Source organism: Uloborus diversus, unplaced genomic scaffold, assembly GCF_026930045.1.
Source record: "Uloborus diversus isolate 005 unplaced genomic scaffold, Udiv.v.3.1 scaffold_12, whole genome shotgun sequence".
NCBI classification, from domain to species: Eukaryota; Metazoa; Arthropoda; class Arachnida; order Araneae; family Uloboridae; genus Uloborus; species Uloborus diversus.
The window spans coordinates 1979840-2004154 of NW_026557876.1; the positions used below are offsets into that span (position 1 = coordinate 1979840).

The following is a 24315-nucleotide window of genomic DNA, read 5'->3' on the forward strand; positions in this document are numbered from 1 at the left end:
GCCAACACTTAAGAAAAAGTTACTTCTCGAGTTATAAAATCTATTGTTCGTTTGTAACTACTACATTTTTTTTTTTTTTTTTGCATTTTATTTTATTGTATTTCATTTTGTTACGTAAAACTACTGTAGAACCTCAAATAGTTTAAATCCCTTTTTACTGAATTCCAGCTTAATCGAAACATTTCTTTGAATTTTATGTTGCCTGTTTTTTCTATTTCTGTTTACAGAGTAAGAAATATTAAACTTTTTCGTAAGATAATGAAAATACTGTACATCCTATTCTATTTTCTGTCCGACCGTTTGTGAAACCTGTTAATTTCTAAAAAAATATACCTTGTTTATTCGAGATTTGTGACTTGTTGGTTTGCAGAAAATTGGTTTGCTTTAATTCACCTTTTAGAGCCTTTTAGCTAGAGTAGTTTCCTCTGTACAATCTACAAATATTGAGAAAATCAGACATGACAGGACTTGGTCAAGATAATTTGAGTTACTTATTGACCAGTCAAAGAAAAAAGTTAAATATATTTATTTAAAATCATTGAAGTATTTTTTAATGCTGTTAAGAGTTAAAAAATACTATTAAAGTTCAAAATTCATTTTTTATGTCCATTGGCTGTGGTGAAGAACAAATAAAAAAGAAGTTTAAATTGTAAAAGTATTTAAATTAATAATTTTTTTAAAAAACTTCTCGGAAAATTTAAAAAAACCCAAAAGTGGGCTAAATAATGGGGTTTTTTTAAATGGGTTTTTTCAAAAAAAAACCATTGGGTCCAACCCAATCGGGTCCAATCCGGCCAACCCTGAATGAAATTGGTGAGGATTTTTTTTGGTTTCTCAAAATTTTTGGCAGGTTGTTCTCAACTCTATTTTCGCAGTTAAAAAGGGCGATTTTATGCTCGAATACAACTTGAAAAAAAAATCAAATATTGGGCTCGTACCATTCTTTTGCAGTGGCAAAGTGTGAATTCTTCAATGCGGGAGGCAGCGTGAAGGACCGGATCGGGCTCAGGATGATAGAAGAAGCCGAGCGACAGGGGACCATCAAGCCGGGGTACACCCTCATAGAACCCACCTCCGGGAACACAGGTACCCTGCTATCTCCTACTTTTCAATCACGTTCTGATTTTAAGTATGAAGTAATACTACCAACACGGTTTCGATACTACACGAAACACGGTTCCGATACTACACGAAACACGGTTTTGATACTACACGAAACACGGTTCCGAAACTACACGAAACACGGTTCCGAAACTACACGAAACACGGTTCTGATACTACACGCAACACGGTTCCGATACTGCACGATACATATTGACATGATTTTTCTCACGCACATACATGATTAGCATTAAAAATAAGTAAAAATGTTATTTTAAAAAAAGTCTCGTATAACACGGTTTTGATACTACACGAAACACGGTTCCGAAACTACACGAAACACGGTTCCGATACTGCACGAAACACGGTTTCGATACAACACGCAACACGGTTTCGATACTACACGATACATATTGACATGATTTTTCTCACGCACATACATGATTAGCATTAAAAATAAGTAAAAATGTTATTTTGAAAAAAGTCTCGTATAACACGGTTTTGATACTACACGAAACACGGTTCCGAAACTACACGAAACACGGTTCCGATACTACACGCAACACGTTTACGATACTACACGAAACACGGTTCCGATACAACACGCAACACGGTTTCGATACAACACGATACATATTGACATGATTATTCTCACGCACATACATAATTAGCATTAAAAATAAGTAAAAATGTTATTTTAAAAAAAGTCTCGTATAACACGGTTTTGATACTACACGAAACACGGTTCCGATACTACACGCAACACGGTTCCGATACTACACGCAACACGGTTCCGATACTACACGAAACACGGTTCCGATACTACACGAAACACGGTTCCGATACTACACGAAACACGGTGCCGATACTACACGCAAGACGGTTTCGATAAAACACGATACATATTGACGTGAGTTTTCTCACGCACATACATAATTAGTATTAAAAACAAGTAAAAAAGTTATTTTAAAAAAAGCCTGCGATTGCCATAGCTACAAAACTAAAGGTCGCGATGGTTGTTGCAGGCATCGGGCTGGCCCTGGCGGCGGCCGTGAAGGGCTACCGGTGCACGATCGTGATGCCGGAGAAGATGAGCACCGAGAAGGTGAACGTGCTGCGTGCACTGGGGGCGGAAATAGTGCGCACACCCACCAGCGCACGCTTCGACGCACCGGAGTCGCACATCAGCGTGGCGCAGAAGGTCAACCAGCAGATACCCAACAGCATCATCCTGGACCAGGTGGGATCCTTTTTGAACTGTTTATTTCCTTTTCCAGCGAAACACCCCCCGATTTCACGTCGGAATCGGGGCTCGAAAATACGGTACAAGACTGTTGTAACGCACACCTTGGGACCAGGGCTTTTGCGTTATACGGGTAATATAGATCATTTCACAAATTTTGAAACTAATACTCAGAATATATCTATATATTAGCACTTCAGAATGAGTTTTATCTGCAGTGAGTATTAAAGCACTAATTATACAATTAGTCATTGACAAATAAAAATGTTTCACAATCAAAAGTGAATTATCCTACACTTCTGCTGGCTTCGTGGCGTGCATAATAGCTGCATCCTCAAGAGCCATGAGGTATTTTCTGTGTACTGTAAATACTATTTTTCATTTAAAAACTTTGAATTAAGATGGAAAGATAAAATTTTTCTGTTTGCAAAGCAAAACAGAGGGGTTTTCTACTTTTTTAAAGTTCAAAACCTATTGTTTGCTTCTGAAAAGTTGTGCAGTTTATAGAGAATTGCATTAAAAAGGTGAGCGTTATAAAGGTATTCTACTGTATCCGATATTTTGATATCTGTTGGATATTTTGATACACATCCGATATTTTCAAACGGCACAAACTCAAGTCTTCAAAAGAGTAAATGCATCCTCAAGTCACACTCTTTATTTTTTTATATTATTATAACAATATACAGACTTAAAATGAAGGTTTCTTTCATTACTTTATATCTAACGAGTGGTACCTGCACGGTTTTGCTCATAGTGGAAAATGAAAAAATCATTTGGTTCGCCTGTATTTGCAAATAATGGATGATGAATCTCTCGCCAATTTACTGTGCTTGCGCATGTTGGGGTTCCACGTTATGATCATTTGGTAATTTACTCGCCCATGTTGTGATCATTTGCTCGGTGAAAAGTTCTTAAAATTGGAATAGAAAAAGAACAAAATCGAATTTTGGAAATATCGCTTCAAGGCGCCCACCCCATGCTATGAGCTAATTTTGGGCCAAATTTCATGAAAATCGGCCAAACGGTCTAGGCGCTGCACGGGTCACAGAGATCCAGACAGAGAGACTTTCAGCTTTATTATTAGTAAAGAAAAGATACGTAGGTCAGTCAGAAAGTTTTAGTTGCACTTCTTCGTAAATCTGTTCCGTCTAAGACAATTTTGATGAAATTCTGTGGCAACACTTGAGACGTGTTCATTTATTGCAGGGTTGCCAACTTAGGAGTTTTCCCCCTAAATTTAGGGGGAAAATTTTAGAATTGGATTTTTTTAGGGGGTGAAAATTTTTTGGGGTAAATTTAGCGGTTTAAATTTTAGGGTTTTATTAGGTAAAAATGTTCTTTTTTTACCTATGAAAATGCTATTTTTCGATTGATTCATGCACTTTGTTACTTGCATTTACTTTTTGAGCCTTTGTAACCATTGGTTTTGATCAGAAATGACATAAAAATGGTAAAAATGATTTTATTCCACTGAGCAACGAAAAATAGCAATGGTCACGTGATCTTTTAATCCCATGTGTGATGTCACAGTTAAAGGATCACGTGACTTTCTGACGTCATTTAGGGGTTTTATGAGTTCAGTTTAGGGGGAAACATTTTTAGGAGTTTGCAACCCTGATTTATTGAGTAACGCATCGGCTTCCCCAAGACAAGTTTAGTTTTTCTGATTATCAGTCGCAAACATGTCTCGACAGCTGCAAGTAGCGTCCAAATCGGAAATGTGTGCAATGATTCGATTTTGTAGACAAAAAGGTGCAACTGCACTGAAATTTATGGGCAGTAGCATGAAGCTCGTGGTGAAAATGCAATGTCGGGTCAAGCTTTAGTGAAACGGTGCAACATGTTTGAGAATGGACGTGCAGATATTGACGACGCTGAGCGTGAGGGAAGACCAAGTTTAGGTGGGAAGGGTTGAATCACCTTCCCAAGCCACCCCAACCTTTCATCCCCCGACTTCGATGTTTTTGGTCCCAAAAAACGAGAACTTTCAAAGCGGTGATACCATTTGGATGACAAAGTCAAAGCTGCAACCCAACTACGGTTATCGGACGGGATTTCTTAGCAGAAGGCATCAAAAAACTTGTACCACGCATCGGCAAATGCTTGAATTGTGGAGGTGATTACATTAAAAAGTAGATTTTGAGTGGAACTTTAAAATTATTTTTAAGTTATTGTAAAATTTTAATCCTTTATTTGTGTTCTTGAGCAGTGCAACTAACTTTCTGACTGACCCTCATGCATAACATTTTGCATTTTTATCAATTTTAATGGAGTTAAATTAGCTTCTGGTTCTCTCTATTAGCTTAAATTAGTTCTATTTACTTCTGAAGACGTGTGCAGGTACTGTACTGTACTAGAACTGTACTGTACTGTAATCGGGGACAGTGTTGCCAGATGATAAAATCCAGATTTCCCCCATTCCCTTCCAACTTTTCCCCAAAAAGCGGTGTTTTCTACCAAAATTCCCCAAATGCAAAAATTATTTTTCCACTAATATTTTCATAAAATCAATCGACTTCCTCTATTATTTTTGTCTCTCGAAAAAATTTTTTTTCCCCAAATAGCCAAATTTTCTTCTAAAATTCCCCAACTTTTTTTTCTTCACATTTTCGCTTTTTTTTTTTTGTCATCTTTATCTTTCTTTATCTTTACTAATAATAAAGCTGAAAGTCTCTCTGTCTGGATATCTCTCTGTCCGGATCTCTTTCTGTCTGTCAGGATCTCTAATGCGCATATAGCGCCAAGACCGTTCGGCTGATTTTCATGAAATTTGGCAAAGAATTAGTTTGTAGCATGGGGGTGTGCACCTTTAAGTGATTTTTCGAAAATTTGATTTTGTTCTTTTTCTATTCCAATTTTAAGAACATTTTCCCCAGCAAAATTATCTTAAGATGTACAAAAAATAATAAATTACCAAGCTATCATAACGTGGAACCGTAACGTGGGCAAGCCATTTGGCGAGAAATTCATCATGCATTATTTGTAAATATACAGGGTTACCAAAAGACCTTTTAATTTTCTACTACGGGCAAAGCCGTGGGAGTGCCACTAGTCATAAATACAAGCGCCTGACCGAGAGATAAGAAATAACCAAATGTTTTTTTTCTGCTTGCATTGACTACTCTGCTTCTGTATGTACATTTAAGCTATGATTTAGTATATATTTATCCAAGAACACTCTTCATCACACTTATTTTTACCTGTTTCACGCATCAACTGGTTACTCAAGCAGAACATTAATGCGAATTCCGTAGCATAATATTCCACATAATGCGAATTCCGTTAAGTTGGTCAAAGCTAACCCAACGCTGTTTGATACAAACAATGTTCCCACTACTTCTTGATGCGAATTTAAATACGAAAAAAATCTTTTTTCCCGAGGTTTTTTCCCCCCCAGGTTTTCCCCAAGGAAAAAAATTTTCCCCAATGAATTCCCCTCAAAACCCGTTTCCCCAGAGAGCACCAGATTTCCCCAAAATGGGGAAATTTCCCCCAATCTGGCAACACTGCGATATAGTACCTTTAGCAAAGTGAAAGTATTTTCTAAAGAAGTTCTTCTGCCCTTATATAGAAGTTTGGTAAGACCCCATTTGGAGTATGCTGTTCAGTTTTGGTCTCCTTATCTTAAGAAAGACATTAATGTTTCCCACTTAGATTATGATTCCAGGCTTAGAAGGCTGAAAATGTACAGTCTCAAGCAAAGAAGGGACATGACTCAGTTGTTTAAATTTATTAAAATGAAAGATGTTACGGGGCTGAAGTTTAGCACTGAAAACAGGACGAGGGGTCATTGTTTTAAGCTGTTTAAATTTCAAGCTAACATGGATATTAGGAAAAATTATTATTATAGCAGGGTAGTGGAACCTGGGAACAGCTTACCGGAAGAAGTGGTAATGAGCAAGGGAGTAGACAGTTTTAAGAGGGCCATTGATCTTCACTGAGGATTGTAAATGGACTAGGACCAGTCTAGCTGGGCCCAGAGCCTATTGCTGGTCGTCACTTTTGTATTTGTATTTGTATTTCTCAAAATACGGGACTGTCCCTTGAAATCCGGGACATCTGGCAACCCTGGTCAGGACTCGACTGTATACTAGAACGGGGGATAATCATTTTGTTGTGTAACTGAACAATACGACATTTTTTTACTGTATTTTCTTGAGAACGATGCAGTGATGAGTAATGAGGACTTGAATGCCTTCCAGTACCGTAACCCTGGCAACCCCCTGGCCCACTACGACTACACGGCCGAAGAGATCCTGGAGCAGTGCGAGGGCAGAGTGGACATGATCGTGATGGGGGCAGGGACCGGGGGCACCATCACCGGAATAGGGCGCAAGATCAAGGAGAGGTGCCCCAACTGCAAGGTAAGTAATGGTGCTCATTGCAGTGGTCAATTTATTTAATAGCTCAAGGTATCCGACTAGGTTCAGAGCAGTTTTTTTTAAAAACACTACTATGAAATAAAATTAATGTTTTTTTAGAAGCAGAATGATTTTAAAACATGTATTTTGCTTAAAAATAAACCACAATATCAATATTTTTTTTTAAATGGGTGATTTTTTGGAAAAAATGACTGAAAATTACCAGTTAGGAGAAACACTGTATTAATAAAAATTAACTAGCTATAAACAATTTGCTTAGATTTTTTCACATGTATAAATATTACACATGAAACAGACCGCAGGTTAAGAAATATTCCAAGAATTTTAAGGTTTTTGACAAATTACGTGACTTTATCCAGAAATTTCTCAAAAATTTGTCACCTTTTTTCAGTAAAAAAGCTATAAATCAAAAAATATTTCATCATTTACATAATCTGTGGTCTATTCCACTCACAAGTACTTATAAGACAGGCATGCCAAATTTCATGATTGAATACTGAATAGAATTTGCAAAATCATGTTTTCCGTAGCCAGTATCGAGAAATAATTGCATTCTTCGAAAAACGTAAGTAAAGATTCGACAAACACGCGTTATACTGCAGATGCTTAGTATTCAAATGCTTATAATGTGAGTTCTAATTCGCGTAGATTATAAAACTAAAATGTTTCATAATCTTAAGGAATGGGGCTGTTGAATAGAACTATTTTGAGAAAAAGTGAATTTTGGTCGAAAATCGCCTTTTCAACGTAGTCGGATACCTTAAGGGGAGTCAGTACCCCTTATACCGTCAATATTCATTTGCACAGGTTCATGTACCTTTTTCTGAAAATCTATTAAAGATACAATCATGAAACTTTTTCTCTACCTTAAGTAGACTCTTTTCTCTATACTGAAGTAAAATTTTGCAGAAAGGAAGCTTAGTTTTTTTTTTTAATTAAAATTTAAATTCAATAAAATTATTAATTGAAGCCCCAATCGTGCATGGAATTGCGCTCGAAGCTCTTTTCAACTCGTTCTCGTGAAATGCTGACCATAGACTAATAATAAGAATAGACCGAGCTATGGCAACCCTTTTGCTGCTCATAAACCAAACCATGTGACCGGTGGATATCCTAGCAACAGCGGGCGTCGATCGTAGCAGACGATCAACGCCCGCGAGAAATTAAATAAATAGAATTGATGGAACACGGAAGAATGATCTTTTATGGATCTCAGTTGTAAATATTTTGTTAATATAGTGAGTTTTTCGTTTAGATAATAGTGTGCATATTCTTTAGTCAATTTCAATAACTCTCTAAGCAATTGAAGATGCAAGCGCCCAAAAAGAATCGGCGAAAAGGTAAGATTTTTACCTATAATTTCAATTTAAGATACCGATTAGTACATTTTTGCGTCAACGCAAAACGTTTACGCCATTACGTTCACGCCAACGCTGACGTAGCAGTTCCCAATGAAATAAAAGTTACTGAAAACTGTGATCAAAAACTAATGACTAATGTCAAAATAATGCATAACTAAAAGAAAAATCTCTGGACCTGGTTAAAAAAATTACAATAAAAACACATTACGTCTTAAAATACATGTCGAGTGCCAAACTATGGATAATCCTGCCATCTAGCAACCATGCTGCCAAAGTGTTCGCCAAGCCTCCCACCAGTCACATGATGTATCCATGAACCAATTTTTTCATCAGCAAGTCTGGGAAAGCTCGGTCTACTCTTATTATTAGTCTACTAGCTGCGTGCCCGGCGTTGCACGGGCTACCTAAAAAATGTAAGAGCAGTCCAGTTGATGCTTTTGTAGTACACTGACACTAGTTTCTAACGCGTTAAGGAATAAATAAATGCGCGTAAAGCAAGGTTTGCAAAACACCAGTAAAACATATTTTTGCCAAAACACCTCATCAACGTTAATAATCGTTATCAATGATACAAGTTATGAGTACATTTTCAGTCAGCACAAAAGGGGAAAATATATGCATTATCAACTATAATCTTTACTCACGTTAAACTGAATTACATCTGATAGACTATATCGGAAATATTTATGCACAATAACAATCCGCTTTTTACATAAAATAGTCTACTACCCGGCGTTGCCCGGGTGTTTATTAATGCAACATACCACTCAGATAAATATTTGGATGGATTCTATCCACATGGTCGTACAAGAATTACATCAATCCGTTTTCCAGGTACAAACCCTCAAAGAACTCAAATAACTTGTAAATCACTCATTTACTTTACGACGTGCACGGTCCTCCTCGAAAATGAAAGTTATGTCATGTGACGCGTATTTAACAATCAGGCTTGAACAAAAAAAAAAAAAAAACAGCAAAATTTTGCTGCAGATTACGGCAAAATAATCGAAAAGTAAACAACTTAAACACCCTGATTACAGGAAAAGCCTTAAAACAAAAACAAGAATTTTACCTGTTCATATTCGAGAAAAAGAAATGGCAACAGATCTTTCATCTCAATGATTTTCTTCACGCTGTAAATTTTAATAAAAGCGTTCATCCGGAAAGTTGAGATGAAGCACTGAATAATAATTTGAATGGAGGAAAGCCTTCGAAAAATAGTGATTTGATTTTGAAATCTAAGAGTCATAATTAAAAGCTTTTAATTGATATCTCCGCTAATTATTATCGGAGAATTATGTTAAATAGCCAAACATGAAGACGGGAGGATTACGAATCCATCGATACCTGGTTCGATGGTCAGTTCACTGTCGTTCGGGAGAAGAAGCTTGGACATAGATAGATAGATAGATACTCAGATTTTATATGTATAAGATGATGCTGACAGAGTTCTTTCTCTCCCCCCCCCCCCAGATTGTGGGCGTGGACCCCTACGGCTCCATCCTTGCAGAACCAGAGGCCCTGAACGAGACAGAGACCTCCTTCTACGAAGTGGAGGGCATCGGATACGACTTTGTGCCCACTGTCCTAGACCGAACGGTGAGTTGTTCATCAATCTATTGCTACACTCCTGGGCCCTCTTTCAATTCCTATCTTTAGTTCACATGCTCCCTATCAGTGGCGTAGCGAGAAAAAATCCTTAGGGGGGATTAATGTTTTTTGAAGTTTAAAGTAAGTATATATATATAAATATAGAAACACTATCATGTATTGTATTTATAATCTGGACAAGTCAACCAAAATGAACTTCACTACTCAGTTTAATAGGCATCACGAAACATCTCATTTTTTTTCCCCTACTCTTGGGGAGTACCCCCTGATGAGGCCCCAGGGTATTTTGGGATTTTTTCATTTTTTCCTTCTTTTAAAAGAATTTTTCGTTCTTGTTCAATCCTTATATTGCTATCAAATATATATATATATATATATATATATATATATATATATATATATATATATATATATATATATATATATATTTCTCTTTATCAATTAAACAACAAAGGACATTATAAACCAATCTCTTCTTTGAAAATACCTTAATCAATACTGTCGTCATAAGAAGGAAAGCCCTGTCTCCAAGAGAAAAAAATGTTGTGCAAACAGAAAGACATAAGCTTTTACCGTCATAAAAGCTATTATATTAAATAAAAATCTTTTAGTTCATAAACAGAACCCTTCAAGTTGAACTGAAAAATGATTTTTTGGGGCTCATGGAGGGGGGTTCTGACCCCCCTATCCCTCCCCCATGGCTACGCCACTGCACCCTATGCATACCTCGATCAGGGGTGCCCCCAGTGGCAGCAATTCAGGAGGGGGGCAACCCCCCCTTTTATGGTTCATTTATTTGCTTTATTTTCCAATCTAGGAGTCAAAACTAGAAATTATTTTTTAAAAAGCAGAAACGTTGAAATTTTTAGATCATAATTTTTTTGTTAACTTTGTATATCTGTTTCCGATACATTGTTCAGCTCCAGCAGTCACTTTTAGTTGATCTCTCAGAATTGGTACGGGTCATGGAAATCCTGGATAGTCATGGAAAAAAATTAATGAATTTCAAACCTGGAAAAGTCATGGAAAATTAATGTTTTCATCAAAAGTTATGGAAATTTATTTAAAGTCATGGCAAAATTTCTTTGGCAGTAACAAAGTAACAGTAGCAAAAAGACCATTAGAAATCTTGAGTAGTTTAACAGTGTTGCATGAAAAAGCTATTAATACTCGAAAATGGAGCGATCCCAAAAACAAATCTTGAGTTGTGAAATCCTTTTGCATCCGCTTCTGTAACAGCCCCCCACCCCCTTTTTTAATGTGATTTTTCAGTTTGGACATTACTAATTTTGAATTTATTATTATTTTCATAACTTCTTTTTGTTATATTCTGTAGCAAAAAGCCTTTCATGTTCTTGATTGTGCCACGCCCACTCAAAAAGAAAGTGTAATTCAATTGCATCCGAGTTGACTCCAACCACTCGTAAAAAAAAAAAGCATTAAATTTATCAGAGTTGATCTTAATTTGTTGAAGGCTTTTAAAAGTAAAGACTTTAGTCAGGCAATAGAACATAGATATTGGGAGATTCTAATAGTCAAACTGCGGTGCCATCTCACAAAATTAATCCATGTGGCCAGCTGAAGTACCTGGTTTAGGAAAATGAACTTACTGACAAACTTGGCAATGAACAAAAATACAGTCGAACCTCCATATATCGAACTTCAATATATCGAAAAAATCTCTATATATCGAATGCTTTTTCGAGACATTCGTAGATTTGTTTTCAACTTTAGATTGTTTGTCTCATGAAAAATAAAGGTTAGAGGAGAAAATTACATTCACACTAAAGGTTGCTACGGAATTCATAAGAAATCTGAGTTTGAGGAGTGTGTAGATAGGTCGTTTTTCCGTTCTGGAGTTCTTAAATTCCCTCAAGTTTATTTCAAATCTTAGCTGTAACCAGTAACACTGTGAAATCAGTTTCAAATTATCCCTTTTGTTTGTTGATTATCATTTCTAGTCTTCTTAGATTCAGTAAAAATCATCCAAGTAGATTGATTGCTTACTTTTCTCCCGATCACATTGTTAAAACGAAAATCCCCTAATGTTGCGATCAAGTTGAATTGCCGAAGAATATGAAGATGTATGGTTGTCGTAAAAATGTAATTTCTGTCATTTTTTTAATCATTAACTTTCATTTAATCCGATACTCGTATAAATTGTGTTTCATACACGAAAATTAGCTTTTATTTTAATGTTTTAGGATACTTTTATGATAAAATAAGATCGTTTCCATATATCGAAATTTCTATGTATCGAATTTTTTTCCGGCAATTTGCTAACTCGATATATGGAGGTTTGACTGTACTGTCAAGTTACATGGTTGATTAGAAGTACTGTTGACACCAAAGGTCAATATTTTTATGAAATGAATTTATTATTGGAAACTTAGTAGTGACTGATTCAACCTTCCTCGCATTCATTACTATTCTGCCCTATTTATTAAATATTTATTAGACATTTAAGCATCATGATAGCATTTCACTATATTTTTACTTTACTTAAATTTATATGATAAAGACAAATGAGAGAATAGTTTATTAGTTCCTGCAGGTATGCACTGAAAATTTTTCATTCTCAAGTAATAGCTTCAGTGAGGTAGTGGTATTCACGTAAAAGTTTTGTTATGGCTCATTTCTGAAAATTGGCAAGTTTGGCATTAAATAATATTATTCTCTTTGTATAACAAGGTCATGAAAAAGTCTTGGAAAAGTCATGGAATTTTTTTTATCCAAATTGAGTGTGAACCCTGTCTATTCATCGTTTAGATATTAGTAAATCAATTGTTGTCCTTTAAACAAGCCACACTTGCCAAACGTAATGATTGCAGGGCTGAGATTTTTCCGGCTTTTTCTGTTCATTTTTAGAACCTTTCCTCCTTTTTTTGCTTCTTTCAAGCCTTATCTTTCTCAAAAATCGGGAAAAATACGATTTTTTCAGATTTTCGGTCCCCGATTTTTTATTTTTTCTACTTTTCTCCCACGAATCTTCATCCTCCGCGATATCTGCCAAAAACGTATGTTTTGGAATCATGCCAACGATGTCAAACACGTGCTGCCCCGAAATTTGCATGCCTTGTTTGCGATTTCAATCTTTTTGCATCCTGCAAGTATTTCAATTATTTTTAATGTTGGGTGTTTTTTCACTATATGCTACCTTATATCTGCTTATTTTATTCATCATTTCAATAATATTTTTCTCTTTTATTTATTTTGGAAAAAATGCAAAAGTCAATCAAAAAATGTGGCATAGCACCCGCAGTCTCGAATTTTATTGAAACTTTGCATGGTTACTTTTTTTGTGCATTAAATGAAGTGTAAAAAATATTTATGGGGAATCTCAAACCATTTAGGCTTTACAACCTGTTAAAAGTTTTGAGATTTCATGATTAAATGAGGCGGCTGCAAGTTGTTCTTTTGATTCCGAAATCGTATTAGGAAGTTTTTAAAGACAAATTTTGGGTTCCAGTGCAAGGAAAAAGATAACCAATCGTTTATATACATATATATTTATTTATTTTCAATTCTTACAATGAAAAGTATGTTCTACCACATAAAGAAATTTTAGATTCTTCTCTCCATTGTAAATTTTTACTCTACAAACAGACCCGAATTTTAAAATTTATGTTCTCACTCATTTAACACTATAAACTCAAATGGTTTTAATGAAAAAAATGTATTTTTCTCTAAAAAATATGAAAAGTTGACACTATTGTGTGATACAGCCAAGATTGACTTCCGACTCTCCCAATCCTTTGTTCAATAGCTCAGGGGTTAGAAATTGTTGCCTCTTTTTCAAAATTTAGACTTATTTATTAATAAACACTCTTGCAAGAAATGGTACATTGCAGCAAACTGTACAAAATTATTACTTATACTTAATTAAATACGTATTACCTTTAAAACTGGTAAATTAGCCATTTTTTATTGAATTTTTGAAAATCATGGCTTTTAGGTTCTATTTTGATGCGGTTTTGGATGTCATTCCTTTTACGAAATTTTTTGGATTTCCTCCTTTTTGCTCTCTGACCACTCTCATCCCTGTGATTGCCAAGTGATCGTGACATCTCAAAATGCTTTGGGGTAAATAATGCAAGTCTAATGCATGTCTAAGCATTCCTTCGGGGAGAGGCGTTGGGTCTAAAATGCATCAAAATCTTAAGAAAAACGCGAGTAAAGCTGTTAAATTTGCATCAATTACCACTCAAAACCAGTCTTAGAAAAATGTTGTACTTTTTCTTTTTTTAAATCTTCTTTTTTATTCTTTCATTTTTTTGCTGCCGCTAAAAATCCTAAAGCGTTTAATTGTCTTTTTTTTGACCCCCCCCCCACTTTTCAGTGCCAACCGCCGCCTCTGGGTGCCTCCCCCCCCCCCCTAAAAAAAGAAAAAATACCCCTCCAAACTAGAGTTCCTAAATACGGAGAGATTGGACAACTTCGGAACGGCGGCCATCTTATGCCCAAAGATGCTCACTCCCCGTAGACCGTAATGCATCTCCTGCACCAAATATCACTGTACATTGTATCGAAAAAATTGGAAGTTAGTTATGATACGAGGCGTGTTTTAAAAGTAAGTTCCGTTTTGAAATAAAAAAAGAACGAGCACAGGTATAGCAAAGAAATTTATTGCACAAAAATCTACCACTATTACGCTATTTTTCGACATTGCTCCCGTGATTTTCCGAGCATTTGTCATAGCGTGGTACAGGTTTTTGTATACCTATTCGTACAAAGTTGCCGCCCGTGTTGTCGACCATGAGGACTCTTACAGGGCTTTGGCTGGGACGTTTTTGAACATCTTCTGGTCTGCCCCCACCTATCTCGCAGCATTTTTCATTTGTTTCGGCATCTGAAGTCTTTCTTAGGTGGTCTGTGGCACAACAGCAATAATGAGCTCAGAGAACATGTTATCCCAAGGGTGAATACACAGGCGGCAACTTTGTACGAATATGTATACAAAAACCTGTACCACGCTATGACAAATGCTCGGAAAATCACGGGAGGAATGTCGAAAAATAGCGTAATAGTGGTAGATTTTTGTGCAATAAATTTCTTTGCTATACCTGTGCTCGTTCTTTTTTTATTTCAAAACGGAACTTACTTTAAAAACACGCCTCGTATTGAATGAAATGAAATGTGCAGATCACAAATATCTGTTTGTTTTCTATCTTTATGAACAAGTTTTTGAGAGAAAAAAAATTTTTTTGTAAGCGCGATGACGAAACGAAACAATTGGCGCCGGATTGACAGACTTGGCGCTCATGGGGGCCCATATGCATAATTTTAAGGGGGGGGGGGGCTCAGATATTTTCTCCATGGTTTAGCAGGATATTTTCCCCATGGAAATCGATTTCAGTGCAGATCAGACTTATTAAAGTTTGACATTTTTAATAAATTATTCATTGATGGCTAGAGAAGAAATGTTTTTGCATTTTTGCAAAGAAAAATATACTAAAAGCAAGAAAATTCTAATTTCTAGGGGGGGGGGGCTCGAGCCCCCTCTTGCCCCCCTATATGGACGCCCTTGTTGGCGCTCACTCTGTTTAATGAAAATACGAGGAGAAAATATATCAGCCTGTTCTTTAAAGATTAGCATGTCCTATATTCCGTGGGAAAGCTAAAAATTCACACGCCATTTCAAGCTGACAACACTTGGACTAAACATGGCGGAGATCAACGTGCCTTTGTCCAATCTCTCCGTATATAAGGATCTCTACTCCAAACTCTTGAGTTGTACGCAATGGAAATAAGAAGACATGGCAGAAATTTAAAAGCATTAGTTTTACTTGTAAATTCCAAAGTGCTAAAATCAAGTTTTAAAGTATCAACTGATGCAACAATGTGTTGCAGATGGTCATCTCACCATTTAACTTAAGATGCAACAATTTTATAGTAAAGAAATGATGAAGCTGCAGCAAAACGCTTGTGACGTCACACTGACGAATCGGCGAGAAAACGTCATTGCCTATTCGTCCGCAACATTTGCATCAGAAAACATTGGAAGCATTAACAGGGTTGCCACACACCTGGAAAACATGGAGAACCTGGAAGTGTCGGGGAAAATAAAAATCACCTAAAATGGTCAGGGAAATGTCGGGAAAAATCACAAATTATCGAAATTTCTGGAAATGTCGGGGAATCCTTCCCATTTTTTTTGATCGGATAGGTAAAACTGCTTTGCCATTTGTTAAAAATGCTGAAGTACGGAAATGTTGCACGCATTCCAGGGATGCGAATTTTCCTGATAGGAGAGAGAAAGAAAATTCAAGCTCATTTTTGAAAACTGAATGTAATAAGGTTACAAAAGAAAAAGAAATATCGATACAAAAATTATAAAGTCCTGATTTATATCACTACATTTTATTTTGCTTCTTTTGAAAAAAAAAAAAACCAAGCCATGCTTAGCTAGAAATTACTTTTATTTTCTGCATTGAATCTGTAGCCTTATTAGTATTTTACGGGCTTTCGTTCGGCTTTTTTTTTTCTCGTGATATGGATGTTGTTCGCAAAAATTTAAAGTCTCAAAATTTTTGCTTTTATAGGTTAAAACTTTTCTTGGAAACGTGCCAACATTGAAACTGTGACTTTGCCGAAAATTGCTTAGTGTGTTTGAGAATTCAGTCCTTTTGAAATCAATAGAATTAAATTTTTAGTTTGTCTTAACTTAACACAAATATAGGTTACAATTATTGATCATTTTTAAGCATTATTTTGTTCATAAAGTAGCTTTACTTACATTAAAAAATATTTTGTATTGGTATTTAAAAATGGCGAGTCGGCATTCATTAACCTGGAATTTTCCCTAAAAGCGACTGGAAAACCTGGAAATGTCAGGGAATTTCATTCTTGAACTTCTGTGGCAACCCTGATTAATTTAAATCTCAACACAAACAATTCAATGCTGCATTCTGCTCCCCAAGGCGAGTTCTCCTGTCTTAAAGCAGCCATGTGGTGCAATTCCCTGCAAATCGCACAACTTTCAGGTTTTTTTTTTCCTTTTGTGAATTGTCTTTGCATTCAACGCATACTACAGAGGTTTGGGGGGGGGGGGGGTTCGAAGTGAAAAGGGCAAAAATGAAATAATGTAGTAAACAAAGTTTGCACATCTTTGAATGTAAAAATGTTGACCATTTCCCTTATAAGTTTTTGGTGAAAAAAAAATGGCAAGCAATGGGGATGCGCCGATCGATTGGCCATCGGCGCCACTTTTCCAATTATTTGTAATCGGAAGATTTTCACTCTCTGATCGGCTGATTTTTTTTTTATTTTAAATTACTTTGAGATTAAGCAGGAAATGATGCTGAATGAATTTAACAAAAAGCCCATATAATTTTCTGCAATGTAAGGTAATTCGTAGCAATTAAATAATGAACTTAAAATAACCATGCTTAGAATTTCAAACCAGTTTTTTTTTAAACTATTTATCAATATTTACTGAATCATTGCTTGTTTTTAAAAATAACATGGGGTTGTGGTCGTCTCCCTTCAAATGTTTAAGGGGAAAATCAAATTCATTTTTTTAGTTCTTGTATTGACTGTTTATGCATTCAACTACAGTCGTCCCTCCCTACTTCGCGTTTCGATTTTCGTGGTTTCACTACATCGCGTTTTTTTTTTTTTTTTTCCAATTATAGCAATGAGCCATTTTTATGTTCTCGTGTAAACTTTTTTTTACAAGAGAATTACAAATAATGTCTTTTAGGTAAGGTAAGCTCTTCTTAGGGACTGTAGTTGACTGCAGTAGTACTAGTTGAGGGAGTGGAGGTTAAAATCGCCGAATAAAGTTTATCTCAATTTAACCTTAAACTCTAACTGCAAAGTATAAATCACTGTATTATTACTATGGGATAAATACATTTCTAATGGTGTTCAACAACGTACTACTAGCTTGTTAAACTGTATGCGTAATACCTTTGATGAGGATAAATGTAGAGGAAGAAAGGGGGGTACATACGGTCACACTAACTGGAAATTAATTCATCATTGAACAAGTTGAAGTTGAACTATTTTAGTAGTGCATGTAAGAACTGCATGTGTGTGTGTGTACTTTATTTCTCAATATAATTAATGTGATATCGATTCCGTCTAATGTATCCCGTTTTCTCATATTTTGTGCAATATATTAAGTAATACAAAGGTAATGTTGGATAAGGGTGCTGTTTCAGGTCTAGGGGGCTCTAACTATGTTAAAAACCTATTTAAATTGTCGTCAGTATGTTTTCTGCCCTCTAATTAGGAAAATATTCGGTTTATAAATACAGAACCCTACTTCGCGGAAATTCAGTTATCACGGTGAAGTCTGGAACGAATTAACCGCGATAAACGAGGGTTAACTGTACTCCATGCATTTAACAATTTTCCTTTAAAAAATATTTTTTCATTCAACGAAAATTTTTTGTATCATTGAAAACTTTATAAAATTTAGAAAAAATTCTTTGTTTTCATTTATTTATTCATTTTTTCAAAAATTGAAGGTTGAAGTGTTAGTTAATTATATTGATCTGGACATATCTAGAAGGTTGTACCCATCTCATATCTACACTTTTCTCCCCACATCCCACTTCAGTGTGGAACTTTTTAAGATTGTTTCATAATTTTTATAAAGAGTACCGTATTTTCCTGTATATAATCCGCGGATTATCTGTTAAAAAGTGTAAAATTAATGAGGTGCGGATCATACGCTGCTGCGGATTATTTGTGTATTTTTTTTTCCCTCAACACCAACGGATTGAACCTCAATATTTCCAGTAGAATTCGCCATTAGAATCGCGAAAACTGCCTGTTTGTTGGTTATTTTACATAGCTTGAATGTTTTTTCTTAGAGCTCGTAAACCCTGCCTGTATGTCGGTTATTTTACATAGCTTGAATGTTCTTAAGCGAATCAGGGTACGTAAAATATACAACATACAGTGGAAAACGTAGTCTTCTGCACAAGATTATACCGTTTGCTCCTTTTTTGACTCTGTCTTCAAGTAATTAGCGTACTATAATGACAATTTCGAGAAGAAAACTTTATTTCTTGGATTTTATTTTGTTTTTTAAATTGAATATACCTCAAAAGTTATTACTTCTACACGTTTTTAGTTTAGTTGCTAAAATTGTATGTTACATCAAAACTTCATTTCTTTGCATCGTATTATCTGTGGATTATACGCCGCGGCGGCTTATACGAAGGTTTTTTCTTCTTCAGGCCAATTTTAAAGCCTGCGGATTATACGCTGCCGCGGATAATATATAGGAAAATACGGTAAATGCACATGATTAAATGACTGCCCCTGACCCGAAGTGCCCCCCTTTGAGCAAAGGGGTGTACCCCCCATAAAAACAGTAAAGACTCCTCCCCAATCAAGAATCCTCCTAAAAAAGAAAAATATGCCCCTCAAAACACCCCCACCCCCTAAAAATTTCCATGGGGCAGTCTGTGCCATGACCCTCTCTAGGTGGGCACCCCTGCCTGACTGTAAAACTTAACGCTTGAAAGTATTTTAAAATTCATTGACTCGAAAAGTTGGAAATAAAAATTTGAACAGCATTAAAATTATTGATTATCCAGCATCATGATATATCTTGCATCAACTTTTTCACTTAGCAACCTTGCATTAAGCTAGTGCTAAAGAAACTTTCTTTTTACCGTTTATCAAAATATTTCCCCCAACAATGCACATTTTTGAATTTGATTGAAACAATTGTTTACTTTGGTCTACAGTCAAACTTGTCTATCTCGAATTTTACGGGAGAGAAGAAAAATTCGAGATATGGAGGTTTCGGGATACAGAGGTTTTGAAAAAAGTTCTAAAAACAAGTAATTGGAGCAATGACTCGAAAGTAAAACTTTGGAAGCAATTTTACTAATCCAAAATGTCCCCTTCCTCTCAGTTTCCAAATGGATATAATTGCTGGAAAACTTGCTTCTTGTACATAAAGTTTTAATTCTAGAGGATTATGTGACTGCCAATATTAAGAAAAATGCTTTTTATCTCCAAATTCCAGTTAATAAAGATCCTTGGGGATCAAACTCAAGAAAGATACTTTAGTCGAAATTCGAGATATACAGGTTTTCAGAAAATTTCATTGGAGACAAACATGGGGGAAAACATTGAATTAGGTCTTTATATGCAGGGAAAATGAAAAACTTCGACATAGAGAGGTTTTTGAGATAGGCAGTTTCGAGATAAACAGGTTCGACTGTATTAAGTATTTGAAGTATTTCTTTTGCTTTAGCGTTTCAAAAAAATAGATCGGGACTTGGTAGTTGTTCTCATTGCCATTCGTTAAAAAATTAAGACGAATGTGTCGGTGACGATTCTTGCCTTCTTTCAGATAGTGGACAAGTGGATCAAGACAAACGACAAGGAATCCTTCCAGCTGGCTCGCATGCTGATCAAGAAAGAAGGGTTACTTTGCGGTAAGTAACTGTGTACATGTCGCAAAATGGTCCTTGTATTTGTCTCTGGACCATGTAGGCACTTGTCTTCTTGACATTCAGCCCCAGCGATGCTCTGAGAAACACTGTCCCATTTGTTTAACCCGTTCGGGACGGCAGTCCGCAGAAGATAGCACTCCCTCAGGACGGCAACTGTTACCAAGGACTGTGTGCACACAGGTCGGGGCAATTTCTCCCGCTAAGCCTAATACGCAATTTCGGAAAGTACACATACATAATAATAGATAAAATGTATACGTTAAGCAGAAATGAAACTATTTTTAATACATGATAAAATATATCAAAATTTCAATTATAACAAAAAATTGGATGAAAATAATTGATAGTTAACAATAAAAATGCAAAATATATTGTTTTTTACAATAACTAAAAGTACCAAAATTAAACAATTTATTTTCTAAAAAACAGGGAAAATATTTGCTCTTAATATTATGAAATACTTGAAGAATATTGTAACAATTAATATTTTAAAGCCGCATGAAAAATTTCAAAGCACAGATAAATGCGCATTGAACATTTTACACTCATACGTAGTGTTAGGTCTTTTATTCTGCTTTGAGCAAATGACACATATCTCTGTCTAAGTTCTCTGCCTTCTTTTTCGGCGTATCATTTCCGAAAGTAACTACTGTATGAAGAACTCCAACAAAAATTATTTATAGATGTCTCAATGTGACCCAAAAGATCCATAGAGGGATCGGTCATGAATTAAGATATTTTCTCCTTGGAAAGATAAAATGTGTTCATCATGGCTACCAAATAAACACAAAAGTAAAACCCCTTGCTGGATATCTCAACTCCAATCCCATTATAAATGCATACCTGCCAACCTCCGAGAAAAAAAATCCGGAAGATTTTTTTATTTTTATCCACAAGATTTTAGCGCAAAATAAAATCAAACAGGACACCTACCCTCTTTACATTTAACAATATATTAGTTATGAATTTCATATCAATTGAAATTACTTTCGTTTAGTAAATATTACTTTTATTGCTTTCTTCAAAAGTTTGGAAATAACATTTGTTACTCATCTTAAAAAAAAGAACGAAGCAAAAACGGCTCGAATTGAGAGAACGAGAAGATAATCGGCGCCGAAATTATGTCCCTAGTTGCCCGCCGCGACGCTCGCTTTGATTGGATCCCGATGAAGTCATGCGCCGTGTCACTCCGTGACGTCATAATCTCGTCTCGCTTCTTCTCGTGCCATTCTCTTACGGCAACCTTTCCTCGGCTACTTGGCCTAAAACGCGATGCCGCGTTCCACAAAAGTATCGTTAGCGCCAAAATTGGCGAAATAATTATTTTTCCTACAAAACGTGAAAAATCCGGAAGATTTTGCTCATGACCGGAAAAACGGAAGAGGACATAAAAATCCGTAAAACTTCCGGGAAATCCGGAAGGGTTGGCAGGTATGTAAATGGAACCGAAACTAGAAAGAGCCACTTCAAAATGAGTGTACTTTTCCCTTCTCACTTGCGAGCACATGTTTATATTTTCTTTCACGAAATCCAATAAATCACAGACACTTGACACACCCCATTCTGACGTGAGAGAGAGAAATACTAATGCAGGAGAGCAATCATTTGAACGGAACATGGATAAGTAACGCCATCTGATAGTAAACATTTCGTTCCAAATCCAAAACGCAAAATAGCGTCGTTAGGTCAGCTGTGTACTACTTACTGTAACGCACGGATGCGTCTTTCATCTCTGAAGAACCACCTAGCGCTGACGCAAAGACGCGTCATTCGTCTCGAACGGGTTAAAGCCTTCTAGTAGGCTCTCATCGTTATCCCTTACTTTGAACTGTTATAACTGAATTAACCATCAAGAGATGGCGCCACTAGTTACCACCACAATTTCAACATTAACCTGAAGGGGAGGGCAGGGTCGCTAATCCATAACAGTAGCTTGATGTACCACATTTGTGAGCCCCCTAGTGGGACGTCGGCATCAAACCCCAGATTCTCCAATCCCGAGATAGAAACTTTTGTCGGATGTTGAAACTGATGTGGACTTCTATTTTCTGCAAATGTAGTTTCTTAAATGAGGATGTTTATATTTTTATAGTCATGTTTAATTTTGTAGCTGTTTAATTAAATTTTAGAGGCTGTTTAATTAAATTTATTTAAAAAAAATCAGTAAAATTTTGCGGCAGATTGCTGAAAAATAACCAAAAAAAGGAACATTTTAAATCCCCCAATTACAAAAAAAAGCCTCAAAACAAATACCAGAATTTTTTTCCTGTATTCAAGAAAATAACAAACGCAACAGATCTTTCGTCTCAATGATTTTCTTCAGGCTACACATTTCAATAAAAGCATCGTTGCGGAAAGTCGAGATGAGGCACTGAATAATGATTTGAATGAAGAAAAACCTTTGAAAAATAAGAATTTTAAGTTGAAATCTAAGTGTCATGATGAATAGTTTTTAACTGATACTGCTGCTAATTATTATTGGAGGATTATCTGAAATAACCAAACATAAAGACGGGGAAGATTACGAATCCATCGATATCTGGTTCGATGGTCAGTTCATTGGCGTTCGATAGTAGTAACTTGGACATACAGTCGAACCTCCATATATCGAACTTCCACATATCAAAATTTTCTATGTATCAAAATCCCAGCAAATTTCTATTTTCATTACATAGAAAAATTGTTTCTATATATCAAAAAAATCTCCATATATCGAAAAAAATTTCAAGACATTCGTAGATTTTGATTCAACTTCAGGCTGTTTGTCTCATGAAAAATGAAAGTTAGGGGAGAAAATTATGTTCACTAAAGGTTGCTACGAAACTTGTATGGAATCTGGGGTTGAGGGGTGTGTAGATAGGTCGCTTTTCCGTTTTGGAGTTCTTAAATTCCCTCAAGCTTATTTCAAATCTAAGTTGTAACCAGTAACACTGTAAATTCCGTTTCACGTAATCTTTTTTGTCAGTTGATTATATTTCCTAGTCATTTTAGCTTCAGTGAAAATCATTCAAGTGTAGTAGATTGATTTTTTACTTTTCTCTCGATTACACTGTCAAGACGAAACCCCCCTAATGTTGCGAATCAAGTTAATTGCCGACGAATGAAGATGTATAATAGCGCAAAAATGTAATTTTTGTTAATTTTTTATTTCTCAACTTTTATTTAATCCAATGCTCATATAAATTAGAAAATTGGGTTTCACAGCACAAAAATTAGCTTTAATTTTAGTGTTTTAGGAGATTTGTACGATAAAATAAAATCGTTTCTGTATATCGAAATTTCTATACATCGAATTTTTTTCCGGCAATTTGCTACTTCGATATATGGAGGTCCGACTATACATACATAGGTACACACATAGATACATACGCTCAGTTTTTAATAATATAAGATTATCATGCCATGCCATATATATATATATATATATATATATATATATATATATATATATATATATATATATATATATATATATATATATATATATATATAAGGATTTCTAAAATTCAAAATTCTTACATTAAAGCTGATTGTTTATCAAAATGGAGCATTTAGACAGCGTAAGATGTTTCTTAGATCTAGAAAATCCTTAGCTGAGCCCTACACCGGTAGACCCCCCCCATTCGACTAAGCAGTAAGTCACTGTCCTTAAGCTAGGGCTAGGGCAGAGCTACATGCAAAATACCAACGACCCAGTTATCCCAGTCGAAGAAAGGTGCAGAGGTAGACTTTGTGAAAAAGAGAAGTCTTGAAGTAGATTAACTTTGAGAAAAAAAGAAAAAACTTTTTGAGATCAGGATCAAAATTTGAGAAAAAGATTGTGTTTAAACCTGAAGGGCAGATTTCTCAACAACTTCTCTTTAAGACTTTATAAAAACCCTGCACTTTCAAATCACTTTGCATGCAAACTTAAATTTTTGAGAGGGTGGAAATTTTCAATCGGCCCAACGAGAGGGATCTCCGAATTTCGCCGATTTATGAGAATTTTACCGAACGAAACTCCGAATTTTGCGTAAATTATGATAATTTTGCTGGACGAACTCCAAATTTTGGCAAATTATGGTAGTTTTGCAGAATTGCCAGACGAAAATTACCAGAGAAGGAAAATTTTGGGAGGTCATGGTGACCTCCCGTCAGGGGCGCCCCCCGTTTACATGTCGTATGACTCGGAGACCTCGCTTTGGCCTCCC

General features: G+C 35.7%; 1 protein-coding gene across 5 annotated transcripts in view; it reads left to right on the forward strand.

The window, feature by feature from the left end:
* LOC129232360 (cystathionine beta-synthase-like) overlaps positions 1-24315 on the forward strand; it is a 78559-nt gene that overhangs the window by 47482 nt on the left and 6762 nt on the right. For all 5 annotated transcript variants that reach the window (XM_054866506.1, XM_054866510.1, XM_054866508.1 and 2 more), the window contains 5 exons: positions 952-1086; positions 2127-2341; positions 6550-6711; positions 9564-9689; positions 20023-20107. In XM_054866506.1, the coding sequence (XP_054722481.1) occupies positions 952-1086; positions 2127-2341; positions 6550-6711; positions 9564-9689; positions 20023-20107 (723 nt within the window). The remainder of the gene's footprint in view (positions 1-951; positions 1087-2126; positions 2342-6549; positions 6712-9563; positions 9690-20022; positions 20108-24315) is intronic.